At 38.0% G+C, this 19,087-nt stretch overlaps 1 protein-coding gene across 1 annotated transcript in view; it reads left to right on the plus strand.

Moving 5' to 3' along the window:
- Nucleotides 1-19,087, plus strand: part of LOC149794257 (kin of IRRE-like protein 1) — a 148,949-nt gene that overhangs the window by 119,146 nt on the left and 10,716 nt on the right. The window contains exons 9-12 of the mRNA XM_089968390.1: nucleotides 5,502-5,801; nucleotides 9,849-9,959; nucleotides 12,053-12,192; nucleotides 16,070-16,197. Of these exons, the coding sequence (XP_089824516.1) occupies nucleotides 5,502-5,801; nucleotides 9,849-9,959; nucleotides 12,053-12,192; nucleotides 16,070-16,197 (679 nt within the window). The remainder of the gene's footprint in view (nucleotides 1-5,501; nucleotides 5,802-9,848; nucleotides 9,960-12,052; nucleotides 12,193-16,069; nucleotides 16,198-19,087) is intronic.

A 19,087-nucleotide genomic window follows, 5' to 3' on the forward strand; every position in this document is an offset into this window, starting at 1 on the left:
GTTAACTTGGAAGCCAGATATTTGTGAAATGTAATATCAAAACATTCAAAGGAGGTATACAGTTGTATAAAAAAGAAAATATATACTTAATTACAAAATATACTGGAAAATATATCATTTTTGGTTCTGGATTTTCTGTTACTTTTGTTTTAGTATTGTCTTTTAAAATTGTCTCACAAGCTTTGATAAAATTATTTTTTTTCTTTCAGAAAAGTATATTATAGAATATCAACCAACAACAGTATTTTATTCCATTTGACTGCTTTTAAAATTTAATTATTAATTGACACAAAGCATACTGACATCCTTGAAAATCATCATCATCATTGGCGACTCGGTCTCGAAAGACCATGCGAATAGCGCCCTTGGGGTGTTGTCTGTCTCTGTCGGCAACGTCTGATGTGGCTGTGCAGGCCTATACGTGAGTGACAGTCCCTACTGCAGTTGATGCAGACATACTGGGAAGTCTGCGTTACTGTGGTTGCTGTTGCGTTCTTCTTTCTCTTACGTTTCTCTGCCGCCAACTGGCCTCTCCTCGCATCAGCGACTGATATGCCATTGTTTACCATCAGTCTCCAGGTGCCTCGGTCCTCAGCCAGCTCTTCCCAGCCTTCGGGTGAAATGTTGCATGCTTTCATGTCCCTCTTGCACACATCTTTGAAACGGAGTGAGGGGCGTCCGACTCTTCTCATGCCAGTGGCCAGCTGTCCATATAAGATGTCCTTTGGCAGCCTTCCATCCTCCATGCGTCGGACGTGACCCAGCCATCGAAGGCGGCGTTTAATTAGCAGGGAGTACATGCTGGGGGTACTTGCATGCTGCAGGATCTCGCTGTGTGGAACACGGTCTTGCCAGCTGATTTTCAGGATGCATTTTAGGCACCGTATATGGAAGGAGTTGAGCCGGCGTTCTTGCCTCATGTAGGTACTCCACGTCTCACTTCCATATAGAAGGGTGCTGAGAACGCAGGCCTGGTAGACTCGGACCTTGGTGTGCTCTGTCAGCGCGTTGTTTTCCCAAACCCTCTTTGTTAATCGAGCCATGATGGTGTTTGCCTTTCCAAGCCTTCTGTCCAGCTCCATATCAATCGAGAGAGTGTTGCTGATGGTTGACCCTAGGTAGGTAAAGTTGTTGACTGCTTCCAGGGTGACACCGTTGATTTTGATTGAAGGGGCAATGGTGGTATCTTGCACGCTGACATTTGTTTTTTCCAAGCTGATTGTGAGACCAAACTGCATGCAGGCAACAGCAAAACGGTCTCCCAGTCTCTGGAGGGCTTCCTCGGTGTGGGCCACAAGAGCTGCGTCATCTGCAAAAAGCATCTCCCTGATGAGCACAGCTCTCACTTTGGTCTTTGAGCGCAGTCGTGCCAGGTTGAACAGCCTCCCATCAGACCTGGTGTGTAGATATATGCCATCCATGGACGTGTCGAAGGCGTAGGACAGGAGCAGGGAGAAGAAGATCCCAAAAAGTGTTGGTGCCAGCACGCAGCCCTGCTTCACACCACTGTTAATTGGGAAGGAAGTTGAGGATGATCCATCATACAGGACTGTTCCCTTCATATCTGCATGGAAAGAGATTATCATGCTGAGGAGTTTTGGGGGGCAACCGATCTTACTCAGAAGTTCAAAAAGGCCCTTCCTGCTGACCAAGTCAAAGGCCTTGGTGAGGTCTATGAACATCATGTAGAGTGGTTGACCTTGCTCTCTGCTCTTCTCTTGGAGTTGTCGTAGGGAGAAGATCATGTCTGTTGTCGACCTGCCTGCTCTGAAGCCGCACTGTGATTCTGGGTACACACGGTCTGCCAGCAACTGCAGCCTGTTGAGTATGATGCGGGCGTACACTTTACCAACAATACTCAAGAGCGAGATCCCTCTGTAATTATTAGTCACTGCGGTTGCCCTTGTTTTTGTAAAGGGTCACAATTGTGGCATCACGCATGTCTTGGGGGACTACTCCTTCCTCCCAGCAGCGGCAAAGTAGCTCGTGCAGTGGTTTAATCAATGCTGGTTTTCCACGTTTGATAGCTTCGGGCGGGATGCTGTCATTACCTGGTGCTTTGTCGTTTGGAAGGCAGTCGATTGCTTTGCTGAGCTCCTCTAAGGTTGGCACTTTGTCGAGCTCTTCCATGGTGGGCAGATTCTTTATGCTGCTGAGGGCTGCATCAGTGACTGACGTTTCTCGGGAGTATAGTTCTGAGTAGTGCTCCACCCATCTGGCCATCTGTTGCCCACGGTCTGTGATCTTCTCTCCCGTCAGGGATTTCAGGGGAGTGACCCCTTTCACTGTAGGGCCTAGAGCCTTCTTGATGCCACTGTACATGCCTTGGATGTGTCCGGACTCGGCACTGCGCTGGATCCCTTCACACAGTTGTTGCCAGTACTCGTTCGCACACTGTCTAGCAATGCGTTGGGTGTTACTTCGGGCACTTCTGAGAGCAGCAAGCGTCCATTCATTAGGGCATTTTTTGTAAGCTATGAAGGCTTTTCGTTTCTCCTCGATTTGTGGTTCCATCCTTGATAGGTGTGCATTGAACCAGTCCTGGCTGGGTCGTTCCTTCTTGCCAAACGCTGACATAGCTGTACTGTAGATGGCACCCTTCATGGCGTTCCACTTGGCTGTAGCGTCATACTCAGGCAAGTCCTGGAGAGCCTTGTTCAGGGCAGACACATACTCCTCCACCTTGGCAGGGACTGACATCTGTGCAGTGTTTATGCGAGGACGTCCTTTTGGTTTTGAGCGGTGTAGCACGTGTGGCTGTAGTCGCACTCTGCTGCTCACAAGGGCATGGTCGGAGTCACAGTCTGCACTGTGGTAGGTTCTGGTGGAGAGGACACTGTTAAGGGCAGAGCGCCTGGTGATGACCAAGTCGAGTTGGTGCCAGTGATGAGATCTGGGGTGTTTCCATGACACTTTGTGTTGCGGCTTACACTTGAAGAAGGTGTTTGTGATGCACAGGCCATGGTAGGTGCATAGCTCCAGCAGTCTCTGGCCGTTTTCGTTGGTCTTTCCAGTGCCATGATATCCGAGGCAGGTAGGCCAGGACTCGTGGTCCGCACCTACTCTGGCATTAAAGTCGCCGAGGAGGAATAGTGGTTCATTTTTGGGGCATCCTTTGATCTGTTCGTCCAGCTGCCCATAGAACTGATCCTTCACGTCTTCTGATGACGTGAGGGTTGGGGCGTAGACACTGATGATGTTGACAGGACCTGAAGTAGTGGTGAGGCGGATGGACAAGAGACGCTCAGTGCCCCCTGTGGGAGGTTCAACCGAGGCCAGGAGATTGTTTTTGATGGCAAAGCCCACTCCGTGCTGACAGGGCTCTTCAGGTTCTCGACCCTTCCAGAAGAAGGTGTAGTTTTCCTCTCTGAGGGAGCCACTAGAGGCGAGCCTGGTTTCCTGGAGGGCAGGTATGCTGATATTTAGTCTGGTGAGTTTTCTATCAATGATGGCCGTCTTTCTGGTGTCGTCCACTTCTCTGAGGTCGTCGGAGATGCCTGTACACATGGTGCGCACATTCCAGCTTGCAAATTGAAGAGCTGGAGTCTTCTTTATTGGTTTCTTGTTTCTTGCTGCCCGGCTTGAGGCGGGCGATAGTTGGCCAGTGGGACACGATGATCCCTCCCACCGTCAAAGCTGACCCGTGGCGCCCCTTCCCTACGTCAATCGGGTGGGACTTATAACCCGTAAACTGTCAGCTTCCGTGTTGTTTCCTCACTTAGTAGCAAGACTGGAGTGTCCTCTCCAGGGCGCAAGCCTGGGCGTGGAGTATGGAGATCCTGGGCTGCCCAGACGTCAGGATCCCCCTCTCGTCCTTGCTGGTGGGGTCCAAAGGAATGCTGAGCATGACATTTGGCACCAGTTTGGATGCAGGAGCTGCCGGAAGGAGGTCGTAGTTGACCCCCAGCCGCCTTAGGGGCTCCACTCCTGATTTTCTGTCTGGGTTTACTCCCGTAGCCTTTCCTTCTCCCGAAGATATCCACAAGGCAGTGGAGCCATAATCCAATGGATGGGACTTGGTTGGTTTTGAATCAGAGTTTCCTTCTCCTAGATGAACTGCCTGACAAGGCTAACAAGCTTCATCTGCCCGGGTTTGGGGTCAGAGTTTCCCTTCTCTTAGACTGGTTGCTTGCCAAGGCTAATGAGCCCAGTCTGCCCACCCAGTTATACTGCTGGGTACTCGGTCGCGCCACACAGCAGGCTCTGTTAAAACAGGGGGCACCGTGTGAAGGTGCTGCTGTGGACACAATAGTGTAGGAGGCCATATGCAAGTAACCTCCCGCCCTGCAGAGCAAGACAGTGGTCCTGCGGCGATCACTACACCTGGGAAGGAGAGGCTATGAGAGACGCTTCACTTTCCTTTGGCAAGCGGGACGTCATAACCCGGGCCACGCACCCCCAGGCATTACCAGTCAAGTCTAACAGTAAAGTTTTATTTGATTAGGTCCTCAAACAAATGATAGATGATGATAAAATTTGGTTCTTGTTGCTTGTTATTTTATTTTCTTTCAGTTAGGGCCTTGGCTTCAAATACTGTGTACATATGGTCCGATATTTGCTGACTTGTCACCACACAGTGTAGTTACAAAGCACATGGTGTTAGGGACTGACAATACAGTATAGTCTACACAGTACAGATCCTGAGACAGTCAGACAAACTTTCAAACCACTGTTACTTTATAGCTGTGGTCTTTCTAAGTGGAAAAACTTAATGACCTTATGTGCATTGTCCACACATGTCCATTTTGCAAATGGTCATTTCAGTCCATTTGTCAGTCATGTTAGGCAATTAGAAGCATTTTGGGATCCCTGATGTAATCTATAATATTTGCTGCATTTGCATATTCTATACCTCTCTCAAACTAATGCACTTCAATCGTTTTGATTCAATGTAATAATGCACTTCAAACTTCATTCTGAATTTTATGAACTGAAGTATCTATAATGCATTAAAGTGTGTGTGTGATTTGGATTTTTAACATAGCCGTAACAATTTATCATATTGCTACGATTTCTGCAGTTTGACAGTTTATAGTAAAGTTTGGCCCTGGGGCATCATGCTACAGACATGTAACATAATGTCCCATCCAGTCATATTATCCTGACACCAGGCCAACCAGTCCCAACACTAACCTCTTAATGGTTAGTGCCAAGCGAGGCAGCTGTTAGTACCATTTATATAAGACTTTAATTAGACTCAGCGAGGGTTCAAACCTGTGACCTCCCATATCCGAGGCGGACACTTTAACCGCTAGGCCACCGGAGCAGTCAATATATAATGCGTTACAAAAATATGAATAATTCTGCAATAAAACTACAGATTTATTGACACAACCTTATTGTGTAAACAGTGTTCATGAACGCTTACATGAACAATATATGATATAGTTTAAGTGCTATAAATTTAGATTTAAAATATTTTTAAATTTCAAAAATTCAATATAGTTTGAACATATACTAACAAGTTCTAAATTTCTATCTTTATTCATTTGCTCCGTAAGGTATTCCAGAGATAGTAAGTGACAAGACACAGTATGCTACTATAGGGGATCGTGCTACAATCCAGTGTCTTTCAATCTCCTCCCCGAAGCCGGAAAATATTATCTGGAGGAACAAAAGAGGAGAAATTATTGATTATGCCACATCAGGAAGATTCTCCGCTACTGAGGAAGATCTGCCATATGGAAGAAAAAGTATTCTGCAGATCCTAAATGTCCATGAAGAGGATTTTGGGCCGTATAACTGCACTGTAAAAAACGCCTATGGAAATGACACAGTATTAATAAATCTTGTAGAAAAAGGTATGATTTATTATTTTCTTTTTAAGCAAAAGAGTTTTGTTGGGTCAGGTACCACATGGATTTGCACACAAGTCAAGTCCCACTACAAACAAATAGATCCTGACCTGTTGCCATCATTGTCAAGGAAACCACAGATCAGGGTCTCTGTTGTTTGTTTTATTGATTATTCCTAACAAACTGCATACACAAAGTTCTGGCAATGCATTGTGTGTTTCTACAGTTTATACATAAGTGAGCGGGGCCCCGAGTGGCCGAGTGGTCTAAAGCGCTCACCGTTCCGGATCACTACCATTTCACCTCTGTCTGCGTGGGTTCGAGTCCAAGGCTCGGCTAGCATGGGTATGTGGGAAAGCCTGCCAGTAGCTTCTTGTGGATCAGTGGTTCTTCCCTGGGTTTTCCAGGGTTCTTCCTCCACCAGTTATACTGGCCGCCATGTATAGCCTATCTAGTGCTGAAAAATGGCGTTAAACCCTAGAACAACAGAACAATATAAGTGAGCAAAGATGGCATATAGAACTGGAGTGCATTGTATATAGTCATTTGGATAAAAATAGTCATGAAAATACAGCTTTTGATGTTAAATTTACCTTTACAAAATATTTTCCAAAACTACAGGTACACAAGAAGTACCATAGCTGTTACAAGGATTACTCTCAAAATAAAACCATCAAGAAAAGTTTCTTTTTTTTTTTCAGATGGGAATGGTTTTAGTGCAATAATCTATAAATCTCTGTATGATTCTATGAAAATTTTAGTTGAAACCAGTCAAAAATTAAAATGCTCACACATGTTCTCTACCAAAATAATTTAGCAAAGATTGATAAAATTTTAATTCAGAGACTGATAAGAAATCATGATCCACCCATGATCCGTATATTACTTAAAACACTAAAGTAAATATCCTTCTTGTGGCCACATTATAACATTAAGGAAATCAATTTACAGCTTGTTGTATAGACATGTTTTACAGCTTGTTGTGTAGACATGTTTTACAACTTGTTGTGTAGACATGTTTTACAGCTTGTTGTGTAGACACGTTTTACAGTAATACCTCATGCATTCGTGTTTCTGGATTCGCGAAATTTTCATTGGTACCCTCTACGTACATGTTTTCTTTATTTTATTGAATTGTACCTTTGTTATATGACTTCTGTGACATATGAAGTTTACCTAGTTTACCTTCCTGACAATGACAAAGAAAACGTCAGTCATTAAATTTACAGTCCCATTCGTTACTTGGTTTTACCTTACTTTAAGAAAACGGCAGCCAATGATTTAGTATAGGGTTAATATTAGTACATGTATACATGTACCGTACTGTAAATGCGCTAGTGTGGCAAATACCCATTAGGCAATACTGTACTCTATTTTTACGTCAACCATTTATTTCTCTTTTTAAGGGTAATGTATTAAGCTAACTTTTAAATGAAATTAAAGTGCTTTGGGAGCATGATTTGGGTCATATTTAGGGTTTAAACCCTAGAAATAAGCATTTATTAGCATTTTTAGTGACTTGTACCAAACATTTGCGATTCCTCCTGATCCGCGACTGGTTCTGGAACCTAACCTCGCGAATGTTCAAGGTATTACTGTACAGATTATTGTGTATACATGTTTTACAGCTTGTTGTGTAGACATGTTTTACAGCTTGTTGTGTATACATGTTTTACAGCTTGTTGTGTAGACATGTTTTACAGCTTGTTGTGCAGACATGTTTTACAGATTATTGTGTAGACATGTCAGCCATTGAGTAACAATTCATAATCAGCTGTTAAAATGCTAGTTCTGTCCAGTTGTCAGTAGAATCACATGGATGGAAATGTCTTAAAGCAACTTTTCAAAGCTGTTATATACAATCTACTGATGAGCTAGATGTATCTATACACTTTGTTTAAGTCCTTCTTTCAACCAATTCTGAACCAAGCATGTCCATAGAATTTTGTTTGTAAATAGATTTCATTGAAGATTCCAAGTGAAATGGTAAAATTCAGGGACACTGATTGGTCTACATAAACCTCTCCATCAATAACTTGCACACAAATGGGTCCCAAAAAGTTTTTAAAAAAAGAGGTACTCTGTCTGAGAAATCAGAACATGGACAGATCAACACTGGGCGATATACATTTATGAATTTATGACTATGTGGGGAATTATATCATTGATAAATTATGTTTTCTATCATACTTATTTTATTTCCTTTATAAACTTGCATATTCTGAAGAGAATGTTAGAACAATACTCCAAGGGATTTCGATAGACATTTCTACCAGCAAAAATACATTGAATTATTCTACAAGTCAAATATTTATGCTATGATCTAGTGCACCTCAGCTGCAATACAATAAAAATGTTATAGAAAATAACTCTTCTGATTCATGTCTAACACTGGGGCATCGTGTTGCAGACATGTTGCATCATGTCCCACCCAGTCACATTCTCCCGACAACAGTCCAGCCAGTCCTAACACTAACCTCATATGCTGAGCACCAAGCGAGTACCATTTTTATAAGTCTTTGGTATGACTCGGCCAGAGTTTGTACTGAAATATTTGTAGCTTGAGTGTGCAGCTTCAGGTGTTGTATTCATTAAATGTAAGTTTTCCTTTAATTACTTTTGAGAAGATATTTTTACAGATTCTGAAAAGTTAAACTATCTATATAGACTATTGTCTGAAGACAATTCATTCTGTTACCACAACAAAAGACTTGAATTGTTTTCATATAAAACTGCAGTTCTGAAAATGTGTTCCAATTAAATTAGAAAAGTGAATCCTTCACTAGAAATTTGTAACAGCTTATACGATGTTAGTCATGTCTATACACAGAGTCCGTTGGTCTGAGTTTCATAGCACATGTCAATAACATGAATTCCATGAGTCTCAATTTCATAGGACATGTCAATAACATGAATTCCATGAGTCTCGATTTCATAGCACATGTCAATAACATGAATTCTACAAAGCCTGATTTCATAGCACATGTCAATAATATGAATTACATGAGTCTTGATTTCATAGCACATGTCAATAACATGAATTCCACAAAGCCTGATTTCATAGCACATGTCAATAATATGAATTGCATGAGTCTTGATTTCATAGCACATGTCAATAACATGAATTCCACAAAGCCTGATTTCATAGCACATGTCAATAATATGAATTGCATAAGTCTTGATTTCAGAGCACATGTAATGAACACAAATTCCACAAGTCCTGATTTAAGAGGCATGAGATAACATGAATTCCATTTGTCCTGATTTCAGTGGACATTAGATAACATGAATTCCTTGAGTCCTCATTTCATACTGAATAAGAACAAAACAGTACTTAAATTTATTTAAATTTATTTTAAATACTGAATGAATCCAGTTAATGTTTTGAAAAGTCTTTTAACTGTTAATATTCATTTGAGATGTTCCTTATATGCCCAGATTCACCCTTCCACATAAGATGTGTTGAATGGAAATTTTGTTGTCTTAGTGGTTAGTGTGCCCGACTCTTGACTGCTAGAGAGCAGGTTGGGATCCTACCACTGGTATCCATTGGCAATGTACTTTGTTCTGATTGCCTTTTCACAAATAACCTACATGTGTTGACGTGCCATAAAACACCAAACCAAACAAATCTTTTATTTCATTGCCATTGAGCAAAGTTTCAATTTGTATATTAAACAGCTGTGTTGTCTCAGACCCATTTGTATTTACAATAAAACATTAATAATGACAGCTCATGAAAACACTAACACTGACAGCTAACGAAAACATTGACAGTGACAGCTGATGAAAATATTGACAGTGACAGCTGATGAAAACTTTGACAGTGACAGCTAACAAAAACATTGACAGTGACAGCTGATGAAAACATTGACAGTGACAGCTGATGAAAACATTGACAGTGACAGCTGATGAAAACACTGACAGTGACAGCTGTAGAAAACGTTGACAGTGACAGCTGATGAAAACATTGACAGTGACAGCTGATGAAAACATTGACCATGACAGGTGATGAATTTCTGAAAGACAATAATAATAATTTTTATTTTGCAGCTGTTTTACCTTTGCCTGTGATTATTGGCAGTGTTGTGGGTGGTATTGCAGTTATCTTCATCATTGTTATCGCCTGTATCATCTATCACAAATGCAGGCACTCAAGCAATGGTAAGTTGAAGATCTGCATAGTTTGTTGTCTTTTTATGGAAGAACACAAATCACAGAAAGGGACATAATTTACCTCTATTGTTTGAACTCGCTTATAAGTTGAGACAAATTGCAAACTGCAAAGATCCTGAGCTGCTATAACATAATGTACCAGCAGATCAGGGTCTATGTTGTTTGTTCTACTGATTACTCCTAACAAAATGCATAGGCCCAAATCTGCCAGCACATTATGTGAAAGCAGATCTGGGTCTGTGCATTTTGCAGTTGAGTATGACTTATGAATGAGTATATACGGTATGTTTATATTTCCCCAAAAATGTCCAAGTGTTATTATATATTACCCTAAAGGTCACTTCATATTATCCTAAAAATTTCCAGAATGTCACTTACTCTGACTGTTAGCATGCTAGAAGTTCAGAAAGTTTTTTCACCATCCAGAATTAATTACAAAGATTTTGACATTTTTTTCCAATCACCAGCCATAATTAATAACAAAAATTTTGACATTTTTTCTCCAATCACCAGTCAGAATTAATTAAAAAGATTCAGCCATTTTTTCCCAGTCAAGTAATTTAACTCCTCTTCAGTATAATAAAACCTTGATTGCCTCATTTTGAGGTACAACAAATTGACCAACCTAGACATGTCATGTTTGTCCTCATTTTGAGGTATGACAAATTGTCCAACCTAGACATGTCATGTTTGTCCTCATTTTGAGGTATGACAAATTGACCAACCTAGACATGTCATGTTTGTCCTCATTTTGAGGTATGACAAATTGACCAACCTAGACATGTCATGTTTGTCCTCATTTTGAGGTATGACAAATTGTCCAACCTAGACATGTCATGTTTGTCCTCATTTTGAGGTATGACAAATTGACCAACCTAGACATGTCATGTTTGTCCTCATTTTGAGGTTCAACAAATTGACCAACCTAGACATGTCATGTTTGTCCTCATTTTGAGGTACAACAAATTGACCAACCTAGACATGTCATGTTTGTCCTCATTTTGAGGTATGACAAATTGTCCAACCTAATCATATTACCCTTAGGAAGATCCCTCTGGTGGATGATTTGTCATATAAGCTTAAACCAAGGGCAATAATTTTGGAATATGAGACAGAGTCTTACTAGCTTATTCTGTTCCACTTGGTTGAGGACAGGTTTTATTTTATGCATTATGACAAATAGAAACAAATGTGGAAAAGAAAGTATATACAACAAAGTAGCCTGTCCTTTATACAGAAAGTTCTCTTACTGAATAAAACCCAAACTATGTGGTATGTATTATGGAAGGATACATGCCAAGCATGCAAGTCTTAAAATTCTTGTTGTAGATGACTCCGACACTTGACTTAATATTTAAGGTAAAAATTATGTTATTAATTTATTTAAGCCATATTTTTATAGAGCTTTCAGTTTTGTACTTCTTTATACAAAATGATATGAAATCCACTGGTTGATAAAGTAAAAGATAAGCTGAAATGATTAACTGTTAATATAGGTTTTTATTCCATTGTATGAATAAATATTGGAATTTGTTTTTAAAAGTTGATCTTGTTTTAAAATTTTCAAGTACTTACTGAGAGAAAAGTTTGGTATGAAAATTAAATGACATACATGTAAGAATTGATGTTGTAACACTGTTATTGCAGTACAGTAAAACCTGTCCTGAAAGACTACTGCTATGAGAGACCACCTGTTTTGAGACACCATGACCTCAAAACACTGATTGAGTAGTTTTTTGACCTGTAATGAAAGTTCACTTGTCTTGACAGACCAAAAGTTATTGGCAGAAGGAATGGTCTTTCAAGACAGTTTCTACTGTAGTAGGAGAAAATATATGCTTCTAAATATTGAATTTCTCTGATGATAAACTCATGCTTGATGATGAACCTGTCCTTAACTTTTACTAAACTTGTTGCAAATTTGTATATAGGAAAGACTCACCCAATGAAAACTCCAATCCCCTAGCCACTTTCTTCTTCACTATTACAGGAAGGTACCCTGAGCTTGGGATATATACTGTTGTATTACTGAATGCATTCGATTTTCATGATCTCATTTTTCTATGAATGTTTTCTTTCAGATTCATATGCAGAGACAGATAGTAACACAGAAATAAAAAAGCGAGACAAAAATGAGTCCCCAACAGAATTTACTAAGTCCACATTAATGGACCAGTGGAGACAGGACTACAAGTATAGATGCTCTGTTGATTATGACGAGGTAAGGGTCATATGTCTGTAATGATGTGTAAACAGTTCATCCATTGACAAGATGAGGGTCATAGGTCAATGATGATGTTTAAATACTTCATTCTTTGGTGAGGTAAGGCTCATAGGTCTATAGTGCAGGTTAAATACTTCATCCCATGATGAGGTAGGGGTCATAGGTCAGTGATTAAGGTTAAATACTTCATCCAATGATGAGGTAGGGGTCATAGGTCAGTTGTAATGTTTAAATAGTTCATCTGTTGAGGATATAAGAGTCATAGGTCACTGGTGATATTTAAAATAGTTCATCCCATGATGAGGCAGGGGTCATAGGTCAGTGATTAAGGTTAAATATTTCATCACATGATGAGTTAAGGATCACAGGTCAGTGGTGAATGTCAGATAGTTCACTCCATGATGAGGTACGGGTGGGTCAGCGGAAAGGGTTAAACATGTTATCCAATAATGTTGTATGAGTCAAAGGTCAATGGTGAAAGTTAAATAGTCCATTCTGTGATGAGGTAAGGGTCATAAGTCAGAGGTAAAGAGTAAATACATCATCCAGTGATAGGTTATGGGTCAGTGGCGAAGGTTAAAAAGTTCATTATACCATGTAAAACTAACTAATCAAACTATATTTTCAGTAATTTTTCATTCCTGAATCATTTGTACACCTCGAGTCCAACAAAATAATAATTACTTCAGAGCTCATTACTGCTATTTCATTATAGTTTCTATGGAAAAGTTACAAAAGTGCAGTTTTTAATGTATGGGCACAATATATTCTACAAAGATCCTAATGTCAGTGTTTTATTAAATTTTCTATATCTTCAACTCTATCACTGAAGAGCTTGAGAATGTTATACTTTACTCAAAATCAAGCCTCTGTATGATTATTAGTGAGGTTATTACTTGTAAATCACATGAGTTTTGCTGTTGTGCAATCTCTCAACAACAGACAAGATGGTCTTAAATGTAACAATGTTGTGCAATCTCTCAACAACAGACAAGATGGTCTTAAATGTAACAATGTTGTGCAATCTCTCAACAACAGACAAGATGGTCTTAAATGTAACAATGTTGTGCATAAAGAACTTTACCCTTGTATCTACCAATTCACACAAAGAGCTGTTTGTATGGAAAGGTGGAAAAGTGGGGAGCGGGTTCAAAGGATGACTGATACCAGAAACAGCCACATGCATACATGTACTTTGAGTTTCTTCAATCTTGTTCATTCAAGACCACCTGTCAGTATTGGTATGGTAAATTATGGAAAGGTGGCTAAAATTCCAAATTTGAATTTGTAAAACGACTGATAGATACCTGTCAGGTTACACAGTTTTGTTTCTCTAAGTACTTTAATTATTTATATGACAAACTTTTTCTTATAAAAATATGTGAAATTCTCATGAAATAAATTAAAAATAATTATAATTAATATTATACTTTAAGATAAGATTCTTTATTTTAGATTGCTTTGTTCATACATCTAAATTAAAATATAAGTATAAATAAAAGTATTTTTAACATAAAAGATCATAGATACATAAATATTTACAGCAATATGCTGCATCCAGCAGCATTAAGGATGAAATCATGTGAGACATTTAAAGAGTAATTTATTCCATCTATCTGTAATATGAGAATTGAAACAAATGTTGTAATTCACAGAGATTTCAAGATAAAATTCTTACTATTAGATATTCTTGTCATGCATACTTTCTCATTACTTCCTCAAAACTGAATACGTTATAGTTTACAAACATGTTAGAGGCACAGGGCCATCTTGTAAGACTTGATAGAAAATATGACTATTACTATAACCAAATACTAGTTTTCTTTTCATACATTCACTAAAGTTTGTCCATAGAGGAGCAGGAAGGAGATTTGAATAACCTAGGTTTGATATTCGAAGAACAATGTCTAAATTTACATGGAAGCATGTTTGTTCAAGTACTTAATCATCTGGCTATTAAGATTTTAAAATATGACCCAAATATGTATAACTATTGACATATGAAAGAGCATGGCCATTGTCACGTTTAGTGGAAGGAGATGGTAATTTGAAAGAAGTTGAATGAAAGACTATGCATGCCGATTTTTGTGTATTATAGAGGATATCATTCTCAAATGTATTTTGTTTACATATCTTTAATAATTTCCTTAACCCTGTGATAGAAGGGCATTGTAATTGGCATATTCAGCAAAACTAGAATTGTTAAGAAATGACACATTTTTTGCCAAAATTAACCCTATGTGACACTGACCCAGTTTACGATTTAATTCATGTACAGTATGTAGATACATGTAATAAATAACAAAGGTGACAGAACAACTCCCTGCCTCACCCTATTGGTTACAAGGAAGGAGCTGGATACTACTCTTCCCAAACACATAATACAACTGTTTGCCATACCAGTGAGCTAAAATATGAATTATATTGACTGGTATTTGAATGTTAAGCAACTTGTTAAAGAGTGACTCTAACAAATGCCTTACTAACATCTATAAAACATGCAAACACAAGGCTGCCATGTTCTACGTACAGTGTAATAGTTGACATTTTTCTTAAAGGCATAGAGGTATAGGTTTGTAGAGTGTTGCTTTTTAAAACGAATTATCAGAAATTGTTGACTTCAAATCATTGTAGCATAATACACTCAAATGTTTTTAAGATAAGTGTTGTAAGAGCTATAGGTCTATAATTATTTTTGTCTGTCAGGTTACCAGTTTGCTTTTCATTAGCAAGATAATTGTAACTTGTGTGAAATCATTTGGAACAAAGTTATGTACAAACATACATTTAAATAAAATCATCAAAAGGACATGAAGTCTACAATCTTAAAATATTAACTGTTTCACACTTTTAAAAAAGTTCATATAAAGTGGAGAAAAACATTACAGACAACACAGTATTTAGCAGAGCTATGTCAAGTGAGTCATTACAGTCTTATGTTTAGGCTCTAATAAACAGTAACAAAGGAAAGGGTGAAAACAACAAGCTTTGAAATTTTTTACAAATAATTTATTTCCCTTGAAAAAAATAGAAAAATGTAAAAATAAGCACCTAAAGTTTTAAGAAATCACATTGAGAAATAATCCAAGAATTATCCACAAATTAAATTTTAGAAGTCCTAGTAATGAAATGTTCTAATGAATTCAAGTTCAAGTCCTGATGAAAATTCCAAAATGGAAGGTGACAACATATACTGTAGCTAGTATTGTGCTGTTGTTTCTACAGTTCTTTGCTGATTCACAAACAATATTCTGGTGTTGGAATTTCTGAATAAAATTTAGAGAAGTGTCTTTGTCCAAGAATTCTGTATGAGCACTCAAATATTTCCAGGAAAAAGAATTTATCTTTTAGAATCCAAATACTTTTAATAAAATTTAAAATATAGCTCCAAACTGGTCACAAACAAACACTTTTCCAGTGCCCAAGGTAAAAGCCCAAACTGAGAAACATCTCTCCAAACATCACTATTAAATCTAAATACTGTGCAATTTCGGAAAACCCAGAATTGTGAAATAGAGGCTGTTCACATCTAAAATCAGACACTCCCAGTATGACCTTGATAAAAACCAATAATTTTAATCAGAGAATACAATTAAAACATAAAGTTGTTTACTTGTCTCAGTGATTTCTTAATCAAGGTCAGAAACTAAGTCAAAAATAGAAACATCGTTTCTATTACTAGGCGTTTATAAAAAGAGTCAGGTCAAACTGAATTTTCAGGAAAATATCAAATTCCTAGTAAACAAAATTACATTACTTTGACATGTAATGAAATTAAAAATTAAAATATTTTAAAACTTAGAAACAATTAAATTAAATCAAATATAAATTAAATCCATTATATCTAACAATAGATATTAAATTTACCTTGCAGGATCAAAAGGGTAGCAACAATGGCTATTCTTCCTACAGTACAGACCACTATTCTTCACAAGATTTCCCTAATGGCCATGTGATTGAGTATACAACAGCCTTGCCTGATGAAGTCATTCCAGAACCTAGGTAAGATTGGTTTAAATGTAATCCAATGATTGAAATGGGCTCTGCTTGTGTAAATATGTCACCCCAAGATTAAACTTTATCATCAGACTGTTCATTAGCACAATTATTGCTGCTCCTTCTACATTACTTGGATGATTCCATTGAAATTTTACACACACATTCAACCCATGGTCTAGTTGGTAAAAAATGAAAATGGTGCCTATCTAATGTTCAGTATGGCTGCAATATTCAGTCATCTTGAAAAATCGCGTTATTGCTACTTCTCCTGCATGGATGGTCATACACTGTATTAACATTGGGCTTTCACTGAAAGACTTCTCATGATGTCTACTGGTAATAAATAAAAAGGGTTACAATCTGTTATTCACTATCACTGCCACAGTAGTGATCTTAAAATTCTTATTATCTCATGAATAGATATGGTCATATCATCATGGGGTTTTCACTAACTGACTTCTTGTGATGTCTGGTTGGTGCTAAATAAATATGGTACCAATCTCAAATCCGATACAGTGAACACAGCAGCCATCTTGAAAATCTTGTTATTGCTACATTTCATGAATGGATGGTCATATCAACATGGGATTTCACAAGAAGACTTTTTATGATGTCTAGTTAGTCCTAAATAAAATGACATCAATATGCCCACCATGACAAGCATTTTAAAAATCTTAGTGACCACTATCCTACTTTTCTGACAAGAAAAGTTAAATGAAAGAGAAGAAAAATATGCACAAGACTATCTCTTACAGATCATTCAAACTTTTAGTAAAGAACTATACTATCAATGACCCATATAAAGTTCCATGGAATATGATCCAAAATTTGGATGGCATAGCTGAAGATCTGATGGTGTGGACTGACTTATTTATGGATGTAGTCTCTAAGCATGCACCGCTGAAAGTACATAGAGTAAAGAATTAAATCCAACCTAATTGGCTTACTACTGAAATCCTAGATGCTATGAAAGCACGAGATCAATTCAAGGCTATGGGAAACCATGCACAATATAAAGTATAGAGAAATAAAATAAAAAGTATGATTAAAAAAGCTAAAAAACAACTTATTATTAATCATTGCTTGGAAATAAAATCAGCAACACAAACTCCATTTGGAAAGTTTTCATCAAGCAACACACAAAGATCAGACAAATAAAATTCACTCACTTCTGTAAATGACACCATAGTCACTGAAGACACTGACATCGCAAATGTTTTCAGTGATTTTTTTCACCAACATTACCACAAAGTTAAAAGAACCAGTGATAGAAAACAACTTTAATGAACTGAAAAAGTTCTGCAACAGCAAAATCTCTAAGGAGGTATGTTTCTCAATCCCACCAGTATCAAAAACCTTTGTTACAAAATGTCTCAGTGAACTTGATACCAAGAAAGCTACAGGACCTGATCAAATTGATCCATGACTCATTAAATCTTCTGCCCCCGCTAGTTTAGATAGCATAATATTCATAATCAATTTAAGTATTGCAATTTTGTCTGACCCCAAAATATGGAAAACTGCAAAAGTAACTCCTATTCACAAATCTGGTTCTAAGGACGATGCTGATAACTACAGACCAATCTCAATACTACCAAACTTGTTAAAATTGATTGAAAAACATGTCCATGGCTCGTTTATGTCATATTTAACCAAACACTTGCAGTAACACCCTAATCAATCAGGCTTTAGACAGAAACATTCATGTGAGTCTGCCTTGATCTCCCTAACTGATAAATGGCTTCAAGCACTTGTCCAAGGTAGAATAATAGGATCTGTAGATTTCAGGAAAGCTTTTGACTTGGTGGGTCATGAAATCCTTTTGAAGAAACTGAAAATCTATCAATGTGACGAGAGCACAGTGAGATGGTTTACTTCATACTTATATGAGAGAACACAACATGTTTATATAAATAATGTTCTGTCTGAACCTGGAACAATTATATATGGAGTACCACAAGGCTCAATTCTAGGTCCATTACTATTTATTTTATTTATTAATGACCTACCACTTTTACTAAGGAACTCAATATCATCTACAGATCTGTGTGCAGATGACATAACATTGTCAGACATCCAAAACACAAAGCATGAATTCAAAATTTCTTTACAGGATGCCCTAAACAAACTGGACAACTGGTGCACATGCAATGGCATGGTGGTAAATACTTGTGAAACTAAATAATTACTTATCTCAACACAGCAAAAAAGAAAAATCTTGATAGTGATGAACTATATCTGACATGGAAGGATACAAAATTTGCAAATGGTCTGTCATGATAGACTACTTGGTGTTTTGGTAGATAATAACCTATCATGGACTGAACATATCAAACATATCAGTAGAAGAGTTAATTAAAGTTTATGGCTTCTCAGTAGGATAAGAAATCTTCTCCCTGAAAGCACAGAAAACTGTTATTTAACAGTTGTTGTTGTTGTTGTGGAGTTAAACACCATTTTTCAGCACAGGATAGGCTATACATGGCGGCCAGTATTAACTGTGGAGGAAGAACCCGGGAAAACCCCGGAAAGAACCACCTACCTACGAGAAGCTACTGTCAAGCTTTCTCACATACCCACATTGGCTGAATCCAAGACTCGAACCGGCGCAGACAGAGGTGAGATGGCAATGATCCATAATGGAGAGCTCTTTAGACCACTTGGCCACTCAGGGCCCCCTTTTTAACAGTTACATACAACCCTATTTAGACTACTCTAATACAGTATGGGGTAATTCAAATAATAAAAATGTAGCAAAGCTGGCAGATCTTCAGAAAAGAGCATTTGGGATAATATCAATCCAGAAAGAAAGCAAGGAAAATTTAGCTGGTATGTTTAAAATATTACCTATTAAAGACTGAATCCATTTGTGAAAAGCCAAATTAATGTACAG

This window comes from Sinohyriopsis cumingii, chromosome 8, assembly GCF_028554795.1.
Source record: "Sinohyriopsis cumingii isolate HCF-2022 chromosome 8, ASM2855479v2, whole genome shotgun sequence".
In the NCBI taxonomy this organism is placed as follows: domain Eukaryota; kingdom Metazoa; phylum Mollusca; class Bivalvia; order Unionida; family Unionidae; genus Sinohyriopsis; species Sinohyriopsis cumingii.